At 47.1% G+C, this 18,703-nt stretch overlaps 1 protein-coding gene and 2 non-coding genes across 3 annotated transcripts; 1 reads left to right on the forward strand and 2 right to left on the reverse strand.

The window, feature by feature from the left end:
- Positions 1-1,173: 1,173 nt before the first annotated feature.
- TRNAV-AAC (transfer RNA valine (anticodon AAC)) lies at positions 1,174-1,246 on the reverse strand. Its single transcript has one exon. It is a non-coding gene; the product is annotated as a tRNA-Val (tRNA).
- A 12-nt stretch (positions 1,247-1,258) lies between these two features.
- Positions 1,259-16,261, forward strand: ALOX5AP (arachidonate 5-lipoxygenase activating protein). The gene is made up of 6 exons (XM_059466197.1): positions 1,259-1,312; positions 8,440-8,658; positions 12,188-12,287; positions 13,254-13,324; positions 14,657-14,738; positions 15,380-16,261. Exons 2-6 carry the CDS (start codon positions 8,493-8,495, stop codon positions 15,540-15,542), a joined length of 582 nt encoding a protein of 193 aa, XP_059322180.1. The 5' UTR covers positions 1,259-1,312; positions 8,440-8,492; the 3' UTR covers positions 15,543-16,261.
- TRNAN-GUU (transfer RNA asparagine (anticodon GUU)) lies at positions 1,491-1,564 on the reverse strand. The gene has a single exon. It is a non-coding gene; the product is annotated as a tRNA-Asn (tRNA).
- Positions 16,262-18,703: the final 2,442 nt, after the last annotated feature.

Genomic DNA, 18,703 nt, shown 5'->3' on the forward strand with positions numbered 1-18,703 from the left:
CTCAGAGTGTGGAATCAGCTCTGCAGAAAAGGTGCTGTGATTCAGATCTGACTACTTGATGATACATTCAAACACTTCTTATAACACAGTAAAGGGTGAAAAACAGGGCTGCCCTCTAGCATCTTGCCTACAATAAACCAACACATCTGCATAGGAGCTGCCTGGATGTATTTCTAGCCATATACCTGCTAGAGCACTGTTCAAGAAATCTATTGTGGTGCCGACTACAAATATGATTTTGATCTTGATGTTTTTCATGGCTGGGTATTGCCATTTATTCTTCCATCACTGGTTTTCTGCTTTAAAGAATTACTCACTTCCTGACAACATATCCGCGAGAGCCATTGTGTGTTGTCTGTGTTCCTTTTGCAAAACTAAAGAGCTGTTCTTGGTGTGAGCCCCTTCGTGCCCAGAGCAAAACACATTGCCTTTGAGCAGCTTATACTCAAAAGTGTGTGCTGTCCTTTGAAGTCTGCCAGGATTCGGTCTCGGAGTGGAAGGAAACTCCAGTCTAAGTATTGATCTAAGACAGGGTGCAGGCAGAGCAAGAGAGAAGAGAAGTTTAGTGGGATAAGAAGGCTGATGGAATTTGCAGCATTTTTAGTTTTACACTGTTGTGCACAAACACGCTGTGGTTGTTTGCGAGGGAGATGCTGATGCTGCACAGCCCAAGAGAACACGGGGGAGCCACAGGGCTCACAAAAGAGAGGAAATGCTGGGAAAGGAGTGTAGGGAAGAAGGGGCTGGGCGTCTCCAGCTATGTTTTTGAGGAAGAGGCTGGAGAAACCCTCAGAAGAAGCTTCTCCCCCGACGTGGATCTATATTACTCTTTTTATGTAAGTTAATAGCTGATGGGCCTTCTGTAATGCCCACGGCGAGTGTTTGTAGTTTTTGTCTCAAGTTTTCTGATGTTCAGACCGTTTCAGCTGAAGCTTCTTTCCCCTCCTCTGGGCGATCTTTCCGGAAAAAACACGTTTGCTGAGGAGCTCGGGCATGGGAATGAAGCAGAGCTTCAGCACAGCCCCCAGTCCTGCCCCTGCTCCTCCCTGGCGGTCCCCGGCAGCCCAGGAGGCCGCTCGCCCTCTCCCACTGCGGGGCGGGGGATGCGCCCCGCGGCTAAAGAGGAAACCAGGAAACACATCCGCGGTGACACGGGAAAGGAAAAAAACTTCGTGTTTCCGCCCGGTTTCGAACCGGGGACCTTTCGCGTGTTAGGCGAACGTGATAACCACTACACTACGGAAACCCCGTTGGAGGACTGTCGTCCTGCAGTCCCCCTTGACCAATCAAACGGAGCACCCGCAACCCTGCTGTGAGCACGCGGTGTGGGCGGAATTCCTCCTGGCCGAGCATGAGGAGCGAGGTCCCGGAGCCAAAAGCGGGTCTCGGGCAGTTCCCGCCGCTATAAAGGCGGCGCGGGCCGGTTACAGCCGCCGCCTCTTGTGGGAAGGAAGGAAAAAATCACTGTACGCCACAAAACAGAGGCGCTCCGTCCCTGGGTGGGCTCGAACCACCAACCTTTCGGTTAACAGCCGAACGCGCTAACCGATTGCGCCACAGAGACGCGCTGTGAAGGCGCGCCGCCGAGCCACACCTGGCTCCCGCGGCGGCCGGGGCGGCCTCTGCGCTCCTTCGCGTCCTTCCCGTTCCCGCTCCTTCGGGGGCGGCCTGGGCTGGGCTTTAATCACCGGCTGTGGGGCCTGAGTGGTTTTTTAATCTGAAAAACGGCCCTTCCTTTTCTTCCCTTTTTTTTTTCCTCCGTGGCCTTTTCCCTTTGTTTTCCTGGGAGACTGGGGAAGAGTGGACAAGCAGAAAAATGTAGCGGTTGAAGTTCTGCCTCTTGGTGGGACGGTTGCCAATGGGAGCCGGAAGGCTGCTCTCCGAGACAGCTCAGCTGGCAAGAGGAAGCTCTGACACTCTGACACCATGTGCCAGGGATGAGGAAGGCAAAAATTAGCATTGCCCTGTTATTAAGGTGGTCAAGGGATCCAACATCTTTCCTTCTGATAATTCCAAAAGGAGTAGTAGTGACCACAGACTTTGTGAAAAACGCCAATCACTTGTTTTTAAATTTTTTAAAGTTTAATAATAATAAAATGGTTATAAAAATAACAATATAATTAGAGTAATAATAATTTGGACAATTTGGATTAGGGCAATATGAGACAATAAAAACAAAGAATTATGGATGTCTGGGTACCTTTTCTGGGCAGCATAAGCCCAAAAAAGGACACCTGTTAATAGAGGATTAACCCTTAAAAGCAATAGCCTGTTGCATATTCATACACTTCATACATGACGCGTAAATTCCATTCAAACAAAGGATTCTGTCTGGTCAGTGTCAACTTCCTCTTAATCCTAATGGCATCTTCAGGGATGAGCTAGGTGGGAAGAACTCGATAAGAGAGCAATAAATTTGTTTTCTCTGAAAGATTTAGGTGTACTGTGGCTGCTATCTCCCTGTGAGTCCTTTCCTTTAAAAAAAAGTAACTTACACAGCATAGTTTCTATTTTAACATTATGTTATTATGTTAAAACTTTATGTTAAAACTATATTTAACACACTACTTAAGAAAATTAATACAGCATAACTTTCTTATACAACATATATAATATTCATTTTAATATTTGCTAAAAGCCAATCATAAAATATGCATATTTCACAACTTGAAGAACAGAAGACAAAATTAACTCCACAGTGACTTTTGATTCATAGTCCTCTGATAATTATTTGCAAGAGCCAATGGAAAGCAGGAACAGAAATGAGACAGGATGAGAGTCTTCTCAAAGCAGAGTGGAGAGAAAGACCTGTGCATCTGCTGCCCAGGCAGCCTCACCTCTCTATAAAATGAATTGAAACTAATTATTAATCAAATTGCAGCCCCCTAAAAGGTGATAAGGTGATAATGGCAGCAAACATGAGTTACAAAAAACAAATCAGCAAGGAAGATATATCCTAGATGGATGAGGGCCAAGTCTGGGAATACTTAAGCAACCTGCATGTGCATAAATCCATTGGCCCTGGTGGGATATACCCACAGGTGCTGAGACAGATGGTAGATCCATTGCAGTTTCCATCAGCCTTGATCAGTCATGGCAATGAGGGGAAGTGCCCAAGGACGGGAATAAAGCAATATCACCCCCACCTTCCAGAAGGGCAGGAAGGATGACTGGGGGAACTACTGACTGAGGTCAGCTTCACCTCAGTGCCTGGGAAGGTGATGGATGAGCTAATCCTGGAAACCATCCTCAGGCCCATCAAAGACAGTGGAAGTGCCAGCAGTTGGTCAGTATGGCTTGAACAAGGGGAAGTCATGTTAGACAGTTTGGTAAACCCCCATGGTGAAGTGATTGGCCTGGTAGAGGAGAGGAGAGCAGGGGTATTGTCTGCCTGGACTTCAGTGAGGCCTTTGACACTGTCTCCCATGAGATCCTTGCAGAGAAGCTGTTCATGTGTGGGTTCAATAAGCAGATAGTGAGGTGGACTGAAAAGTGGCCAAACTGTTGTGTCCAGAGTATGGTGGCATGATGTAGTTGGATGCCATCAGGGATCAATATTGCACAACATTCCATTAGTGATCTGGATGATGGGCCACAGTTTAGCTTCAGCAAATTTGCAGACAGCACCAGACCCACAGGAGTGGCAGACAGAGCAGAAGGTGATGCTGCTATCCAGAGGGACCTTGACAGGTTGGAGAAATGGGCTGATGGGTACCTCATGAAGTACAGGAAGGAGAAGTGCAAAGTAGACAAAAAAAACCATCATGCACCAGGACATGCTGGGGGTACCCGTCTAGAATTCAACCTGGCAGGAAGGAATTTGGTTGTCCTGGTGGACAGCAGGTTGACCATGAGCCCGCAGTGGGCCTTTGTGGTCAAGAAGGTGAGTGGTACCCTGGGTCACATTAGACAAAGCATTGCCAGCAGGTCAAGAAAAGTGATTCTGCTTCTTTGCTCAGCTCTGGTGAGGCCAGATCTGAAATACTCTGGGTAGAGTTAATTTTCTTCCTAGCTTCTGGCATGTAGCTCTGGTTTGGACTGGTGCTGGAAGCACTGCTGATCACAAAGGGTTGTTTTTGTCACTGCTGAGCAGGACTTATGCAAAGTCTAGGCCTTTTCTGTGTCTCACATCACCCTACCAGTGAGTTGAGAGGGGACAGAGCGGGGACATCTGACCCCAGCAGATCCAAGGATTATCCCGTAACATATGGAACTATGCTCTGCATATAAAGCTGGTGGAAGAAGGAGAAAGGAGAGAACATTTGGAGTGATGGCATTGTCTCCCACAGTAACCATTATGTGTGATGGAACCTGGCTTTCCTGGAAATGGCTGAACACTTGCCTGCCTGTGGGAAGAGGGGAATGCATTTATTGTTTTTATTTGCCTGCATGTGTGGAATTTCCTAACCCTTTCCTCACTTTTATCCTCCTGATTCTCTCCCCCATCTCACTGGTGGGGAGTGAGCAAGTGGCTGTGTGGGGCTAAGTTGTGGCTGCGGTTGAACTGTGACAAAGGGACAAAGAGGGTGAGGAGGGGGAGGCTGTGCCAAGGGACCTGAAGGGACTACTGCTTCTGTCTTCCAGCTCTGTTTTGAGCTGAATTTGTACCAAAGGAATATGAAAACAGTGAGTGAAAGGAGGAAGCCTGTGAAATGCGGAGAAGGAGGGGTTTTTGAGGCGGTGCTCTGTCGGCTCATTCTCTTGGCTGTGCAGAATGAAGGCAGCATTTTAAAACCTGCAGCATTGCCCTTTTCTTTGTGCTGCAGAGTTCCAGCTCTGTTCATGCTCTCTGCTGGGGTTTTGTCAGGTTCAGTGAGGATGGGATGCTGAGGCAGGCAGGGAGTCACCCACACGTGTGCCTGTGCGCTACAGCTGATGGGGCTGCGGCGCTTTATCTTTGCAAAGCACACTGCTCGTATTAACCAGACAGTCCAAGGGGCTTGTGTCCCCTTGCATTTGTGACAAAGCATGACAGCTGAGTGTCACCTGGCTTTCATATGTGGGAGCTTCACACGAGCAGCCTTTATTTTATCAAGAGGCACACTTTCATTGGACTCCTTTCTCCTGAGCTCTGATCAGAGTGCATGAGAGGAGAGATGAGCATCCCCAGAGGTATTTATAGATCTGCGTTCCCACTCCTTTCCTCTTCACCATGAAAGCAATTCTACAAAGGGATTATTTTGACTGGCTGTTCAAGATTCCAGGGGAGGAGATTAATGTGCAGGAAGCCTCACAGTGCAACTGGAAAAGCTTGCTGGCTTTGCACATTTTCGTGAGCTTCATGGCTCACTGTGTCAAGGTTATCTTCCTTGGACAGGATGATGTGGATGTCAAAGAGCCATGCAGCAAGCAAAAGGGCTGGCATCTGACAGCAGCTGCTGAAGTGCTGAATTGCCTGTGCCTGAAGAAGTCTGGCCACAGCTGGGGGTTACAGAAGGTGCAGGCACAGTTCCCCAAGGTGTGTATCCCTCCCCTCATACCCCCTTTTCATTTTTTTTTTGTCTGCTCAGGAGAATTCCTTATTTCAAGCAGCCAAGTGAGATATGATGGAGGTGTTTTGCACTGCTGTTTCTCCCAGGTGAATGGGATTTTCCAGTGGTGCCAACTTTGTCTCATCCAGACACTGATCCCGTGTGTGTTTAGGTCTCAGGGAGAGGGAACAATTTAGTGTGTAGATATGGAAAAAGCTGCTGCAGAGTCATTTTAGCTCTCCCTTGCCAAGGCAATTCCCCAAATTGCAAAAATATTGCCAGAATCTCCTTCTACCCTTCAGCTATTACCCTTCAGCTATTACCCCCAGCCAAGGGGTATGGAAGGTAATATTCCTTCCCACAAGAGGTTTCTGCTCAGTCTGGCTACACAACAGTGTTGCCTTGCCATGATAAAGGGAATTATTCTTCAATGTCTCACGTACCATCTTAATTTCCTTGTTTTTCCTCAAGCAGAGCCCTCAGAGTGATGCTGACTTAAAAAACCAAACAAACAACAAAAACCAAACAAAACAAAACCCTGCAGTTCCTTTCTTAAGGCAGCCATACCAAAGTGGTTCTTGCTGGCAAAGCTTTTTTCTCCTTGCACACCAAGAAATCATTTTAACAAGCCCTGGAGTTGATGTTATGGGGTTTTTTTTACTACAGGGAGGAGTGTGAAACCCTGCTTTCCTCCACACATACATATGGGATGGCTTTGGAGCAAACCTGGGTGAGAGGAGGGAACAGGCTGGGTTTCCATAAAAGCTCTGGCGATGTCAAGTGCCAAAATGCCAAAGCAGTTCCAAGGGACAGGGGGAAATCAGAAGGGCAGAGCAGAAGAGCAAAGTGGGGATGAGTCTGTGCTGAGAGGCACTGAGCAGCAGCAAAGCAAAGAGCTGCAAAACAAAGAGCAGGACAAGGAGAAAGCAAAGGCATCAGCAGCTCATCTCTCACGATGTGGCCAGCGCACAGGGATGGGAGCTTGGGTCAGCCAGCTGGAAAGCCTGCTGGCACAAACTCCTGGTGTCTTGTGGGGTTTTTTGCATTATGGCAACTTCACACCTCAGCAGCCTGGTTCCTACCCTCTTTTATACAAGAGTTCTGCTGAGTAGAAGTCACCTCTGGGAAGCCTTTTATAGCAGGGAAGTGTGTGTGTTTCCTTGGCAAGGTGGAGCAGGCTCATGTGCTTGTACTGCCACTTGTAAATCAAAAGCAAGCTGCAGGCTGCCTGCTAGGTTTGCACCAGCACAAAACAGGTAGCAGAAGGAGAATGCCTGCTGCAGAAGGACGAGTGGGAATCCTCCTACCACAGATGCCCTGAGGACCTCTGCTGTCCCCTTTGCCCTCTCCTGTCAGCAGCTCCCCCTGCTTGCCCATGCCCATGCACAGCTCCTCTCTTTACAGTCATAGCACTGATCTCTGCTTAGGCAATATTCTTCTTTTGACTTCATTCCATCATGGCTTTTAGGTGATGGGTTCTTCTTCTCAGAGCACTAGTAGATGCTTTACATTAAATACCATTCCTAAATACCTGTGCTCCATAGACCACAAAACATAAACATTGATGTTCAAGTAGAAAAAGATCATATTCTGGGGAAAAGAGAGCTTTAGCCTGAATAAAAGCATTCACAAAGAGCTGTTGTCATTCTCTTTATGTTCTTGGATTTGGGCTTTTTCCTAAAGCAAATCTGGCAAAAGTTAAAAATCTGAAGAAAAAAATCACAGGCTGAATCTAAACCTTGATATTCTTTATGGTTTTGCTTCTCACGCAGCTGTATCTGTATGGACTCTAGGGGAGGCATCCCAGAAAGACAGCCTTTTCCTATGCTGATAAATATGTCACAGCTCACAGTTAATCACCTACCTCTGCCAGTTCATTTCTGTGTATTTGTTTATACCCAAAGTGTATGAGTGTTTTCCATATGTAAGACTATGGATGATAAAAATTTGCATGATAGAGAGACTGGGTAAAAACACCATTGTAAGTAAGTGTGTCCCCATTGAAAACGATAAGTAATGCAGGTTGGCTCCTGCTGGAACTCCTGCCTGGCTGTGTCCCACCCAGAGTGAGGTCTGATTTGCCTGTGACAGTAACTGGTGAGTAATCTCTCCCTGCCCTTATCTCAACCCCTTAGCCTTTTGTTGCATTTTCTCTTCCCTGTCCAGCTGAGGAGGGAAGATATAGAGTAGCTTGGGTGGGCACCTGATGTTCAGCCAAGGTCAGCCCACCCCTCTGTCCAGCACTGCAGCCTGTGCTTCTGTGCCAGCTTCATGGAGGGGTTGGATCTGGGCTGTGAACATGCTGCAGCAGTTGTACTCAGGTATACTGGGCTTCAAGCACTAAAATTGGGGCACAACTGTGAAGTCTGAGCCTGTAAAACACTGAATACTTGTAGCTGTCACTGTCTTCCAAGGAGTTATTCGTAGGGGGCAGGATGCAGGATCCATGCCTGGTAACAAAAGACATATTTCTGTGCTCAGCAGCAATGCTCACAGCACTGCTGTACTGCCCATTCCAAAATGCCAGGCAGTTCAGGAGCTCTGGCTTGTGATGTGCAGGCCTGGGGTCTCCTCACTGGTGAGACTTACGGAGATATGACCAGGGAGAGCATCTGCATGATGATGAGGACTGATGGAGATGTGACCAGGGAGAGTATCTGTATGAGAGCAGCACCATTGCTGAGACTTGTCCACATTATTTCTCCTCCCAGCTGCTTGTGGAGTGTCCAGGCACTTGCTGTCAATGCCATGGTAGCCTGACTGGTTTCTTCCAGCCTTCTGCTGTTCCACACAGCCAGCCAAATGCTCAGACATGCTTTAGATATCCAGGTTTTCTTGTGTGTAGGAAGGGCAATAGGTATCTTTCCACATTATGTATCATCTTAGATCACAGACGTGTAATCTCTTTTTTTCCCTGGGCTTCATCTGTGCAAGTGAGTGAGTGAGCCTGCGGTTGTTGGTCTGACAGGCACCAGAGCAGAGGGTGCTGCCACTCTCCTGTGAAACCATAGGAAGTGTTTCATGATTCAAGATAAGACCTTCACTTCCTCGTTCTGTGCTTGTACCACTGAGCTGCCACTGAGGCTGCACCATCCACCCCGAGAGCCCTCTCACGAAATGGACCAGGAGACCCTGGGAAGCATTGTCCTGCTTGTCATCGTCACCCTGATCAGTGTCATCCAGAATGGTAAGACAAAACTGAACTTTTTTTTAAGGGATAGAAGGGAGCTGAGGAAAGTTCAGGATGATGTATGCTGAGCTGATCTTTGGATTGATAATATTTAGTTATAAGTGCATGCATGCTTAGGCATGGCTTTGGCTTTAGAAACAGCCATCTAGGCATGAAATTTTGTATGACATTGTGGCAGTATCCTGACAGTCACATCTTACTCTCTGACATTCTGGAGTGAGTTTTCAGCTAATGTAAGGACTAATATGCTAGGATACCCTGTGGCAATATGCATTTTGATTTGATTATTAAGACCTCCTTTTCTGACCTAGGTCCCTGCTATGGTCAGGCAGAACTGCATTCAAGCTGGAGCCATGCTGCCATGGGCAGGGATGGAGTCCCTGAGGGGTGGCAAGGGGAGCTGGGTGAAGGGAACAGAACTGGAGGAGTCTGTGTGGGCTATTTGTGGGCAGGCAGCTCTCCTGCTTTCCTGCATCTCCAAGTCCTGCAGTATAACTAATCTCAATTTACTGTGGTCCCAAGAACACTGTACATTTCCTGAGATGGTGAAGTTTCCTTGCATAGACCCTTGTATAGTCTTCAAGATTTTTTAAATAAAACAAGTATCTCTCCTGTGCAAATTTGATTTTAACTTCTTCGTCCTCTCTTACAAATACTTTTTTTAGAAGGAAATTCTGCCCAGAATTTAAAGAAAAGATTGAGTTTTGCCTCAGCTGCACTATGTTTGCCCAGGTTCAAGGAGATTCAGCAGTGGGCTGGGCAGCTGGTGAAAATTCCAGAAATCTGTAGTGAAGGCTTCTTATTACAAATAGGAGATTCCCACTGAACACAAAGTCCTAGGAAATTAACTATTATTCTATTCTTGGGCTGCTGCAGAGAGGGGGAAGTAGTGGGATCCTAGCTGCCAAGGAGCAAAAAAAAAAACGTAGATGCAGACTGCTTTAGTTTCAACATAGGCAGTAAATGCCACATCATTCAACCCAATGCTATTCTCTGGAAAATGAACAATGTGTGACATCACCAGAATATGGCACATTAAGACCAGAGCACATACCGTAATTAAGAAAATGTGACAAATATACATTTCTTGCTATGTAATCATATGACTTTATAGACAGGGTTTTTTCTCTCACTTGGACATGTCAGACTTCCATCCATGTGCTTTTATCTGTCTGTGAGATTATGGACCCAACTGCTAAAAAGGGGAAGTAGGATGCTTGGCAGAGTCTGCCAAGCACGTGAGGCTGACAGCCCTAAACCAGGATTTCAAGCTTCGCGTCATCCAGTTTCCTCTTCCCAAGCTTTCTTTCTAGAAAGACCAGACCTGATATGCAGTCTTGCAGTGAATTATGCTTCACATTGCAATTATAAAAGCAGTAGAAATGTTTGTCAAGGGGTATCAGGAATGTTGAACTCTTGCTGTGGCTGTCATTCAGCAAAGCACTTGGGCTTCTGCTTGACTGTCTCTGAGCGCATGAAGTCAGTACCACGTATATTTGTGATTAAATACTTCTCTGCAAAGGGTGCAGGACTAGAAAACAGGTTGAATGCTGCTGTTCCTGAAGATGGAGGTGGGCTGTGGTGCTGCCCTAGTCTGGTGTCCATTTACTGTCATTTTAATGATGTAATCTTTACATCCTACAGAATGACTCAGGTGGCCGCGTACCACTGAGTGACGCACGCAGCCTGAAGTTTTGCTCTTTTTACCGGAGATATGTTGCAATCCAGCATAATTTCAGGGCAAATTAGGGGTCATTGATGAGCAGATCAGGACAGAGAAAGCAGAGTGGAGAGAAATAAGGGGCATGTTTGCAAGCACTGGCTATATGGGATCATCAGCTCCCAGCTTCTGTTTGCATGGACTTGTGAAACAACCAGGCTTATATTGAACACTTGCACATTACCTTGATCAGAGTGGGACTGCCACTGTTCAGCCTCTGGGCAGTCTGTGGAACCTTGGAGCCTCAGGGAATTATCTCCTGGGATAACTGAGGTGAATTAAACTTCTCCACTCCAGCCCTGCTCTGCTCACTCCCCTCATGATGGCTTGTGAAAGCACCCTCTTGCCTCCCAGCACAGTGGAACTTCTCTGCAGCAGCAAGCTGATATTTGGGAAGTGGCAGGACCTGCAGCAGTGGAGAGGGAGATAAATAGCTTACTTGGCTTTCTCAGAAAAAAGAAAGCCAAGTATGTGGTATTTTCTAGAGACTTTCAAGCATGATAAAAGAAAGGGAAGAGGTGTGCTACCAGTGAGTCCATGGGGTTGCAGACCTGCAGGAAGTCCATTGCTGCAGCTCAGCACTTGACAAAAAAGTGCTGATCAACTCTGTCCTCTTCAATTAGGTCCTCTTAGTGGCTGTAGGCAGGGTAACCTCTTGCCAGAGGCTGTGCTGGTGTGCAGATGGAGATGTTGAAAACTCTGTGCCACCGGATGATGTCTGGTCTGGGTCCCCCAGGAGCCAGTGCACTGTGCTGGTGGCTGTGGGAGGATTTGCAGCCTGGCTCAGAGTAGGGGTGCTGGCTTAAAGCACTGTGGGTTTTTCTGCAGAAGGGCTGTATGTACCTAGGGGATCCCACAACACTGGGAACTGAAAAACCCAGTCATTTTTGTTAAAGACAGTGAAAGTACAAAGGACCTATTTACAGTATCGATGAAGGGGGAAAAAAGAGGCAACTCTTCAGATTGCAGGGATGAAATCCTGCAGCTTATCTAGCTAAATTTTTATTGCTATAATAATGTATTTCCTGATGGGCTATCTTTCATGTGTATATATTAGGTTAATATTCCAAGCCATAGAGTGATTTGGAAGCACTTGAGATGGGGTGCACGACAGCAGAAAGCTTGCAACTTGTAGCCTGCCAGAGCTCTCTCTGGTGTACTTAAACATATGATTGATGGTCTCTGGTTTAGTGTCATCAGATAAAACGTGTTTGTCAAGTGCATGATGCATTATCTTGAGGTGCTGCATTTTTGCAGCAGCTAACATTCTGACACAACTCTGTTGCCTAAAAGGAGGATACACAGAAATCAGCCATTAAGACCAGGCTTTCTTTGGGCCTTTCTGGGTAAAGAACGAGCCCTGAAGGATGTCCTTGGTTTGGCAAATGGGTTTCACTAAAAGAGAATAGACTCCCTTGTCTCCCTACTCTGTTGGAGAGCAAGATTTGGGGTTGGCAGCTCTTACTGGAAAGCTCTTTTCCCACTGGGAGGTCAAAGGGCTGGGTCAGGGCAGTGCTTCTGCAGCAGAGGTGCAGAGACTGCCCAAAGTGTAAAGCTGGGATGAGGGAGGGATTGGAGGTGAGAGCCTGTTACCTGTGACATACAGACATGTGGGGATGCATGGAGGGTTTGGTTAAACCTGGGTGACAGAGCGAGCACACTGGCCACATCCTGCACCCTCATGCACCTGTGTCTTTGTCTTCTCCTGCCATCTGTCCATGGGAACAGAGCTGAGCCCACAATGCCCAGCTTCTGCAATATCTTCAGGTGACATCTCAGACTGAATACTCTGTGGTTTTTTAACAGCTTTTTTTGCAAACAAAGTGGAGCATGAAAGCAGACACTGCAATGGGAAGGTGTTGCAGCGGCAGGGATCCTCCTCCTTCGACCGTGTCTACACTGCCAAGTGAGTAGACAAGAACTGAGGAGTTGGTGTGGGCAGAGTGGGGTTCATCATGCTGTGCATTAAAATTAAATCCAAACCCTTTTAAGGGCCAGGGGTGGATTCCAGATTGCCTCAGATGAGAGCTTTATACTTAATCCCTAGCTGTGCTCAGTGTTCAGACATGAGGTTTTTGGATATATTTGCTGGCTGAATCCAGCACCCTTCTTGCCACCATGTGCTGCATGTGTATAGGTTTTGCAGCCATCACAAGTATTGTGTCCCTTCATTTGGGAACCAGTTCACTCTTCCCTGGCACAGCCAGGGTGTCAAGGGCTCAAAAGGAAAGGGCCAGCAGAGACATCAGCCTGCTGAGGAGCAGGTAGGTGGCAGAGCTGACACAAATCCCTTGGTCTCTGGCACCTCCCTTGGCATACAGCTCTCCACTTCTCTGCTCCTTGGCCACATGGAATCACTCTCAGCTTCTTCACTTCTCCCCCTCAGAAAGCATTCACAGCTGAAGGAGGCAGCTGGACACCATTCCTGTTCCCCTGCAAAGACACGTGTTAACTCTGTGAGACACTCTTAGTTGTGATGCACTTCTACATTTGTTGATTTCATCCTATAACTTTATTAGTATGACTCAGTTAAAAGGACTTTAGTCCAGTAAAGTTCACAGCGTCTATCATGATCAAACAGGTTAGGGAGAAAGTGGCTTTCACAGGTGCCAGGCATGCGCAGGATGGTTTGTTTTCCTCATCAGGCAGCACAAAGGCATCCATTATCTGAGTGAGAAAACAGGGAAGCAGACCTGGGTGAGGAGCCCAGCCCTTGGCAGTCAGGGGCCTCCCACTGCTCTGTGGTAACAGCCTGCTCTCAAGGGCCCTAGTGCAGCTCAAATTCACCTGCCACCAGTCTCTTCTGGTGAAACATACTGTTTTTTTTCTATTTGCCTGTGCTCTGATTTCTCTCCTGTAAATTCCATTCCAGTCAGAACTGTGGACATGCATACCCTACGTTCCTCGCTGTGCTTTGGTGTGCTGGCCTTCTCTGCAGCCAAGGTAACACTCTATTTGTTTGTTTGTTTTCTTTTCCTCCTTCAGCCTGGCACCACATTCAGCAGAGGATGGTGAGCACTGTGGAAGTTACACTTTCAGGAATCAAGCCTCCTGCAGCAGGGGAGCCTCTCTTACCCCCCTGTCCTGGAGCTAAGCATGCTGCTGGAGTAGCAGCACACTCGTGGCATGGCTTGGCTTATGTCAACAGATGTGTTCCCAGACCTAATTCAAGGTAGTCCAGGCCAGGGACATTTCCCATACTGGCACTATGGATGAGTTCCCTTTGTTTTGGGTGGAGGGTTCAGTACTTGATTGCTGGATTATTGCCACATTATTCCATCTAGGGACAGAAAATGAGCTCAATTTATTAAATTGCCAGACCTGCCACCTCTCCCCTGTGCTGAGGGCCACGTGGGACTATTGACCTGCATTTCTAATTGTTATCCCCTCCAATGCAGCAATGTCAGTTTATATAAAATGGAGATGCGTGCTTACCTGGGGTACATGTGTATTCTTTCTGGAAAAAAACCTGAATTTCTTAACCAGGAGAAGAAGGGGGGTGGGAAAGCCTAGAATTATGGGGGAAAGGTCCTTTTTTAATGCTCAAAAGTTAGCATTGGACCATAATGTATCCTCCACCTGCTCCTAGTGAAGTACATCTACCAACGGCCTTCCGTTTCTGGTGAGAACAGTGCCTGAGTTGGGGCTCTCTTTCCTGAGCCTGGTGCAGCCCATACTGGGTTTCACAAAATCATAGAATGGTTTGAGTTGGAAAAGATCTCAAAGATTATCTTTTTACAGCTCCCTTGCCCCGGGCAGGATCACCTTCCACTAGACCAGGTAGTTCAAATCTCCTTCCAGCCTGGCCTTGAACACTTCCAGGGATGGGGCATCCCCAGCTTCTCTGGGAAACCTGTGCCAGTGCCTCATCACTCTCACAGTGAAGAACTTTTTCCTTTTATGTAATCTAAACCTGCTTTCTTTCAGGTTAAAGCCATTTCCCCTTTTCCTGTGAGTTCATGTCCTTGTGAAAAGTCCCTCTCTAGCTTTCTTGTAGGCTCCCTTTAGGTACTGGAAGGATGGTGGTGAGTGAGTGCTCTGCAGTGGGCACAGCTGTGTGCAGGATGACACCCACAAAGTTTTCAGAAAAGCTGGAGTGAAGGCAAGGCAAGTGCTGTTTCCCATGCAGAGGTCTCTATCCCAGTTCCAGTGCTTGTCCTATCACCCAAGACTGCAGATTCCCGTTTCCATTCCAGCCCTGCCAGCAGATGGGGACAGTGCGTACAGTGAGAGCTGGGCTGGTGTTGTTAATGCCTTGTTTTGTCCTTTGCCCAGCTCCTGCTGCCTTTGCTGGCCTGATGTACCTGTTTGTGAGGCAGAAGTACTTTGTGGGCTACCTCGGGGAGAGAACTCAGAGGTAAGGACTTGCAGAGCCTCTTTAAATAATCTAGGATGTGATAGCAGCACAGCTGGATGCTGCACTTCCATAGGCAGAGCCACTGGCTTCTGGTGCTGCCTGCAAGAGCTGCTGGTATTGGGTAGTGCAGGAAAGCCCCTCTCTTTTGGATGAATGAGGGTTGCTGTGGGAGATGTTGGATATGCAGCAGCACTGGGGTCAGGGGCCTGCAGCTCCTGCTCACAGGATTCTCTGGAAACACAGGTTTGCATGTTGGTGCCACTATTTGCACAAGATTGCCTTTTCATATTAATATTTATATTTTATTTATATTAATAAAGCAAATTACACACATGTGAAACAGAGTTGTCCCACAGCCTGTAATGGACAAGAGCACATTCAAGTACCTCCAAACAGACACTTTTGTAATCAGCAGCCTACACTGAAAACAGAAGGCCAAATCCAGATCCAAATGGATCCTGAAAATTACATTTAAGTCCTCTCAACTTCCTGGGAATGAAAGACAGAAAAGAAATTTTTCCCCACTCTCACAGCCCCTGAGGTCTTTCAGCTGGTCTCACCAATAGAGTCCGAAGTCTGAGGGTTCTCATGTGAGATGATGCACAATAACAAATTGCTTTCCCCCATTTCTGTCTCCTCAGCACTCCTGGTTACCTGTTTGGAAAGCGCATAATTTTGTTCCTGTTCCTCATGTCTGTGGCTGGAATACTCAACTACTATCTTGTCTTCTTTTTTGGAAGTGACTTTGAAATACACATTAAGACAATAACCAGCGCGATCTCTCCATTGCTGCTCATACCCTAACTCCCCAGAGCACTGAGGGGGTCAGCACGCTTCCTATATTGATGCCCAAAAGCTGCTATAATTCAACTGTTTAAGAAATGAATCCATAACCCAGTGAGATTTCTGTAAATCTCATGCTTGACAAGCTCTGTAGTTTGATTTAGCCTTGCTTTTTTTTCTTTGGCAAAAAGATTTATCATGAGCACTTGGCACACCCAAGGAATGGTAACAACTTTTCAGTTAATTCTTTAGAATTTTTTCCCTAAAGGGCATCTTGCAAGCTGCCTGCATGACTGGAAGGGACATTGTATGCTTGCTTCATAACTGTGTCGTGCTTAGCTTTTGTCCCAAACCCCAGGATCCTCCCGGTGTCGTTCGTGTCTGGTGGCTCCCCCAGTCACCCTCAGATGCAAGAACAGCCTTTCACCAGCATTCCCCACAGCCCTGCCCACACAAAGGCATGGACCAGCCTCTTCACCTACCCTTTCCCTCCGACTTGTTGATGACCAAGCTCTTGCTGGTGCAGGAGGGCGGCAAATTGGCCCCTTTCTGGTCTTCCTTGATAAATAAATATTCATGTGCGTAACACTCACCACGCTGATCTCATTTGCGCTTCAGCCTCTTTGTTCTCCCAGAACTGGGAAAAGGAGTGGTGTGTAAATGAGGAGCTGGTGTATCGCCGGTGGGGTTGGGTTTGTTTTGATTTGCTTTGTTTAATAAAACAGTCTAAAGCAATGAAATGTGTCTGCTGCTGTCTTCTTTGCTTGGTGCGCAATCCCAGCGCTCCGTGGCTCAGCATCCAGCCGGAGAGTGGAGCCAGGGCAGGAGCACTGGGCTCTTTGTGCGAGCTGCTGATCGCCCCGAGAGGACCGAGCTGAACAAGTCCCCCTCTATGAGCACGGTCTGTGCTCTGCTCCCAGCTCTGACCGTGTGCCCCACAGGTCCACGCTGAGGAAGAGAGCTTTGATTAGTGGTGCAGACCGAGGCAGGCAAACAGGTCTGTGCAATCTTTTTAAACATTGCTACCCTCTGAGTGCTTAAGTGCTTAAGCCTGTCTGATTGCTGCATGCAGGAAGGATAAAACTGTATTTTATGACTCCTTCGGGAGGGAATGAGACGCCTCGCTATGTGAGAAGAGAATTAGCAGAGCTGTTCAAAAAAGAAGGTGCAGAAAGCCATCTGCCTTGGTACTACACCAGGCTGGAGGGTTTTGGTGCTGTCTCATGGGGCAAAGGTGCTTGTGCATGGTTGATCTCCTCGACACCTTTTCTTTTTTTTTTCCTTTTTTTTTTTGTGTTATACAGGAATCTTAGATGCGAAAGATTAGTAACAGACACATTTATCGCATGATGATTATAAATGTTCTCACTGGTTAGAATAGGTAATTAAAACTATTTAATCTAGCCTTCCAACCTATGGCTGCTGAGACACCTTATTCCCAGGCAGGGCACTCATGTTTGTTTCCTCCCATCCTTCTCATGACACATTCCAAATACTCCTCACATCATGCTATTCTGCCATAGCTCTCTTCAGAGCTGATGCCAGCTGCCTATCCATGCTGGAGACGCACTACCCTTCTGCCCCATGGCGTCAACCCCTCAAGGGATGGCAGCACCTCAGGAGGAGAGGGGTAACCCCAGGGCTCTGGAGCTACAGAGCTCTTCTGCATTGCTGGGATCAGCAAGGGCTCATGCTGCCACCACCTTTAGCCAGTTCAGAGCAGGAGAAGATTCACCAGCACCAGTCCCTGCTCTCCAGCCTGGTCTCCCTGAGTTCTGGGACTTGTTAATGGAAACCATCACTTGTGGGAGGTGACTCTCCCAACTCTGTGTGTCCACTTTGCAGGTCTCCTCAGATGGCTGAGTCTCCCCTGGGGCTTTTTTGTCCTCTATATCAAGAAACAGCTCACTTGAAGTTCTACTTTCCCCTGTTAGCATGAGAAGTGACTCTCCACCAGCCAGCTATAAAGGGAAGAAGATTCAAGTGTCTATTTTGGGTCAGATAAGCTATCATAGCACTCTGTGGCTTTTCCATCAAACTTGATGGTCCTTGTGGGTCCCTTCCTACTCAAGATATTCTGTGATTCTTTGTCAACTTGATGGTTGGTTTTTACATAGTTGTACTTAGGTATGATCAGATCAGAGGAACCAAAGCCTATCTTTTGCTGCAATGTTTTATTTCGCAAGAGCGTCTCCTACTTCGTCTCCTACTTGCTTCCTCAAAACCTTTCTGATAATGAAAGAGATTTAAATGTAGGCAAAATCCATTTTCCATCTATTTGTAAATGGAAATAGTGACAGTATCAGACAAACAGGGGCAACATAAATTGATCACTATGTAAATTCTTGGTGAATATCATGGTGTATTTTCCATATTACAGGCAGGCCTTGTGGTTGCATTTGCCTTCCCACTCTTTCTGTGAAAAGAAGGCGATGTCAGTGATATTTGGGCTTTTCTTACAGTCTTACACAGCTCCAAGTTTTGTTTTCAGCATCAAATCTACCCTGGTCTTGTTGGTACAGTTGTCAGCACTTAGCACACCATCTACTCAGAAAGCTGCACACACAGGCTCTTTGCAAGGGGTTTGGACTAGATGACCTTTAAAGGTCCTTTCCATCCCAAACCAGTCTATGATTTTATGATTCTACAGATAAACATGCAAAAATACAAACACCACTGTAAACATGCATGCTGGGGTTACATACACAAGAACCTGTGAGGACCTACTGAGCTGCATTGGACTTGGGGATGTGGTTGGTGGTAGAAGTGGCAGTCCCCTCTGATGGCTCCTGCTTAAGACTGGCTTGAAAACTCCAGGGGCGAGCGCACATGTTTGTGCAATGCACAGTATGGCAGATCCTGACCTGGAGCCACAGCTGTATGTGAAGAGCTAATGCTTCCCAATTCTGCTGATCATCAGCAGCATGGCCAGCAGGACCAGGGAAATTATCAACCCCATGTAGTCAGCACTGATGCGGCATTGGAGATCTTATTGCTCTCTACAGCTACCCAAAAGGTCTCCCAAACAGCCAAGCAATAGGACAAGAGGGAATAGCCCCAAGTTCCACCAGAGGAGATATAAATTGGATATTTGGTGAAATTTCTTTACTGAGAGGGTGATCAGGCATTGGAACAGACTGCCGAGGGAAGCAATGGAGTCACCATCCTTGGAGGTATTTAAA

Source organism: Ammospiza nelsoni, chromosome 2 (assembly GCF_027579445.1).
Source record: "Ammospiza nelsoni isolate bAmmNel1 chromosome 2, bAmmNel1.pri, whole genome shotgun sequence".
Taxonomy (NCBI): domain Eukaryota; kingdom Metazoa; phylum Chordata; class Aves; order Passeriformes; family Passerellidae; genus Ammospiza; species Ammospiza nelsoni.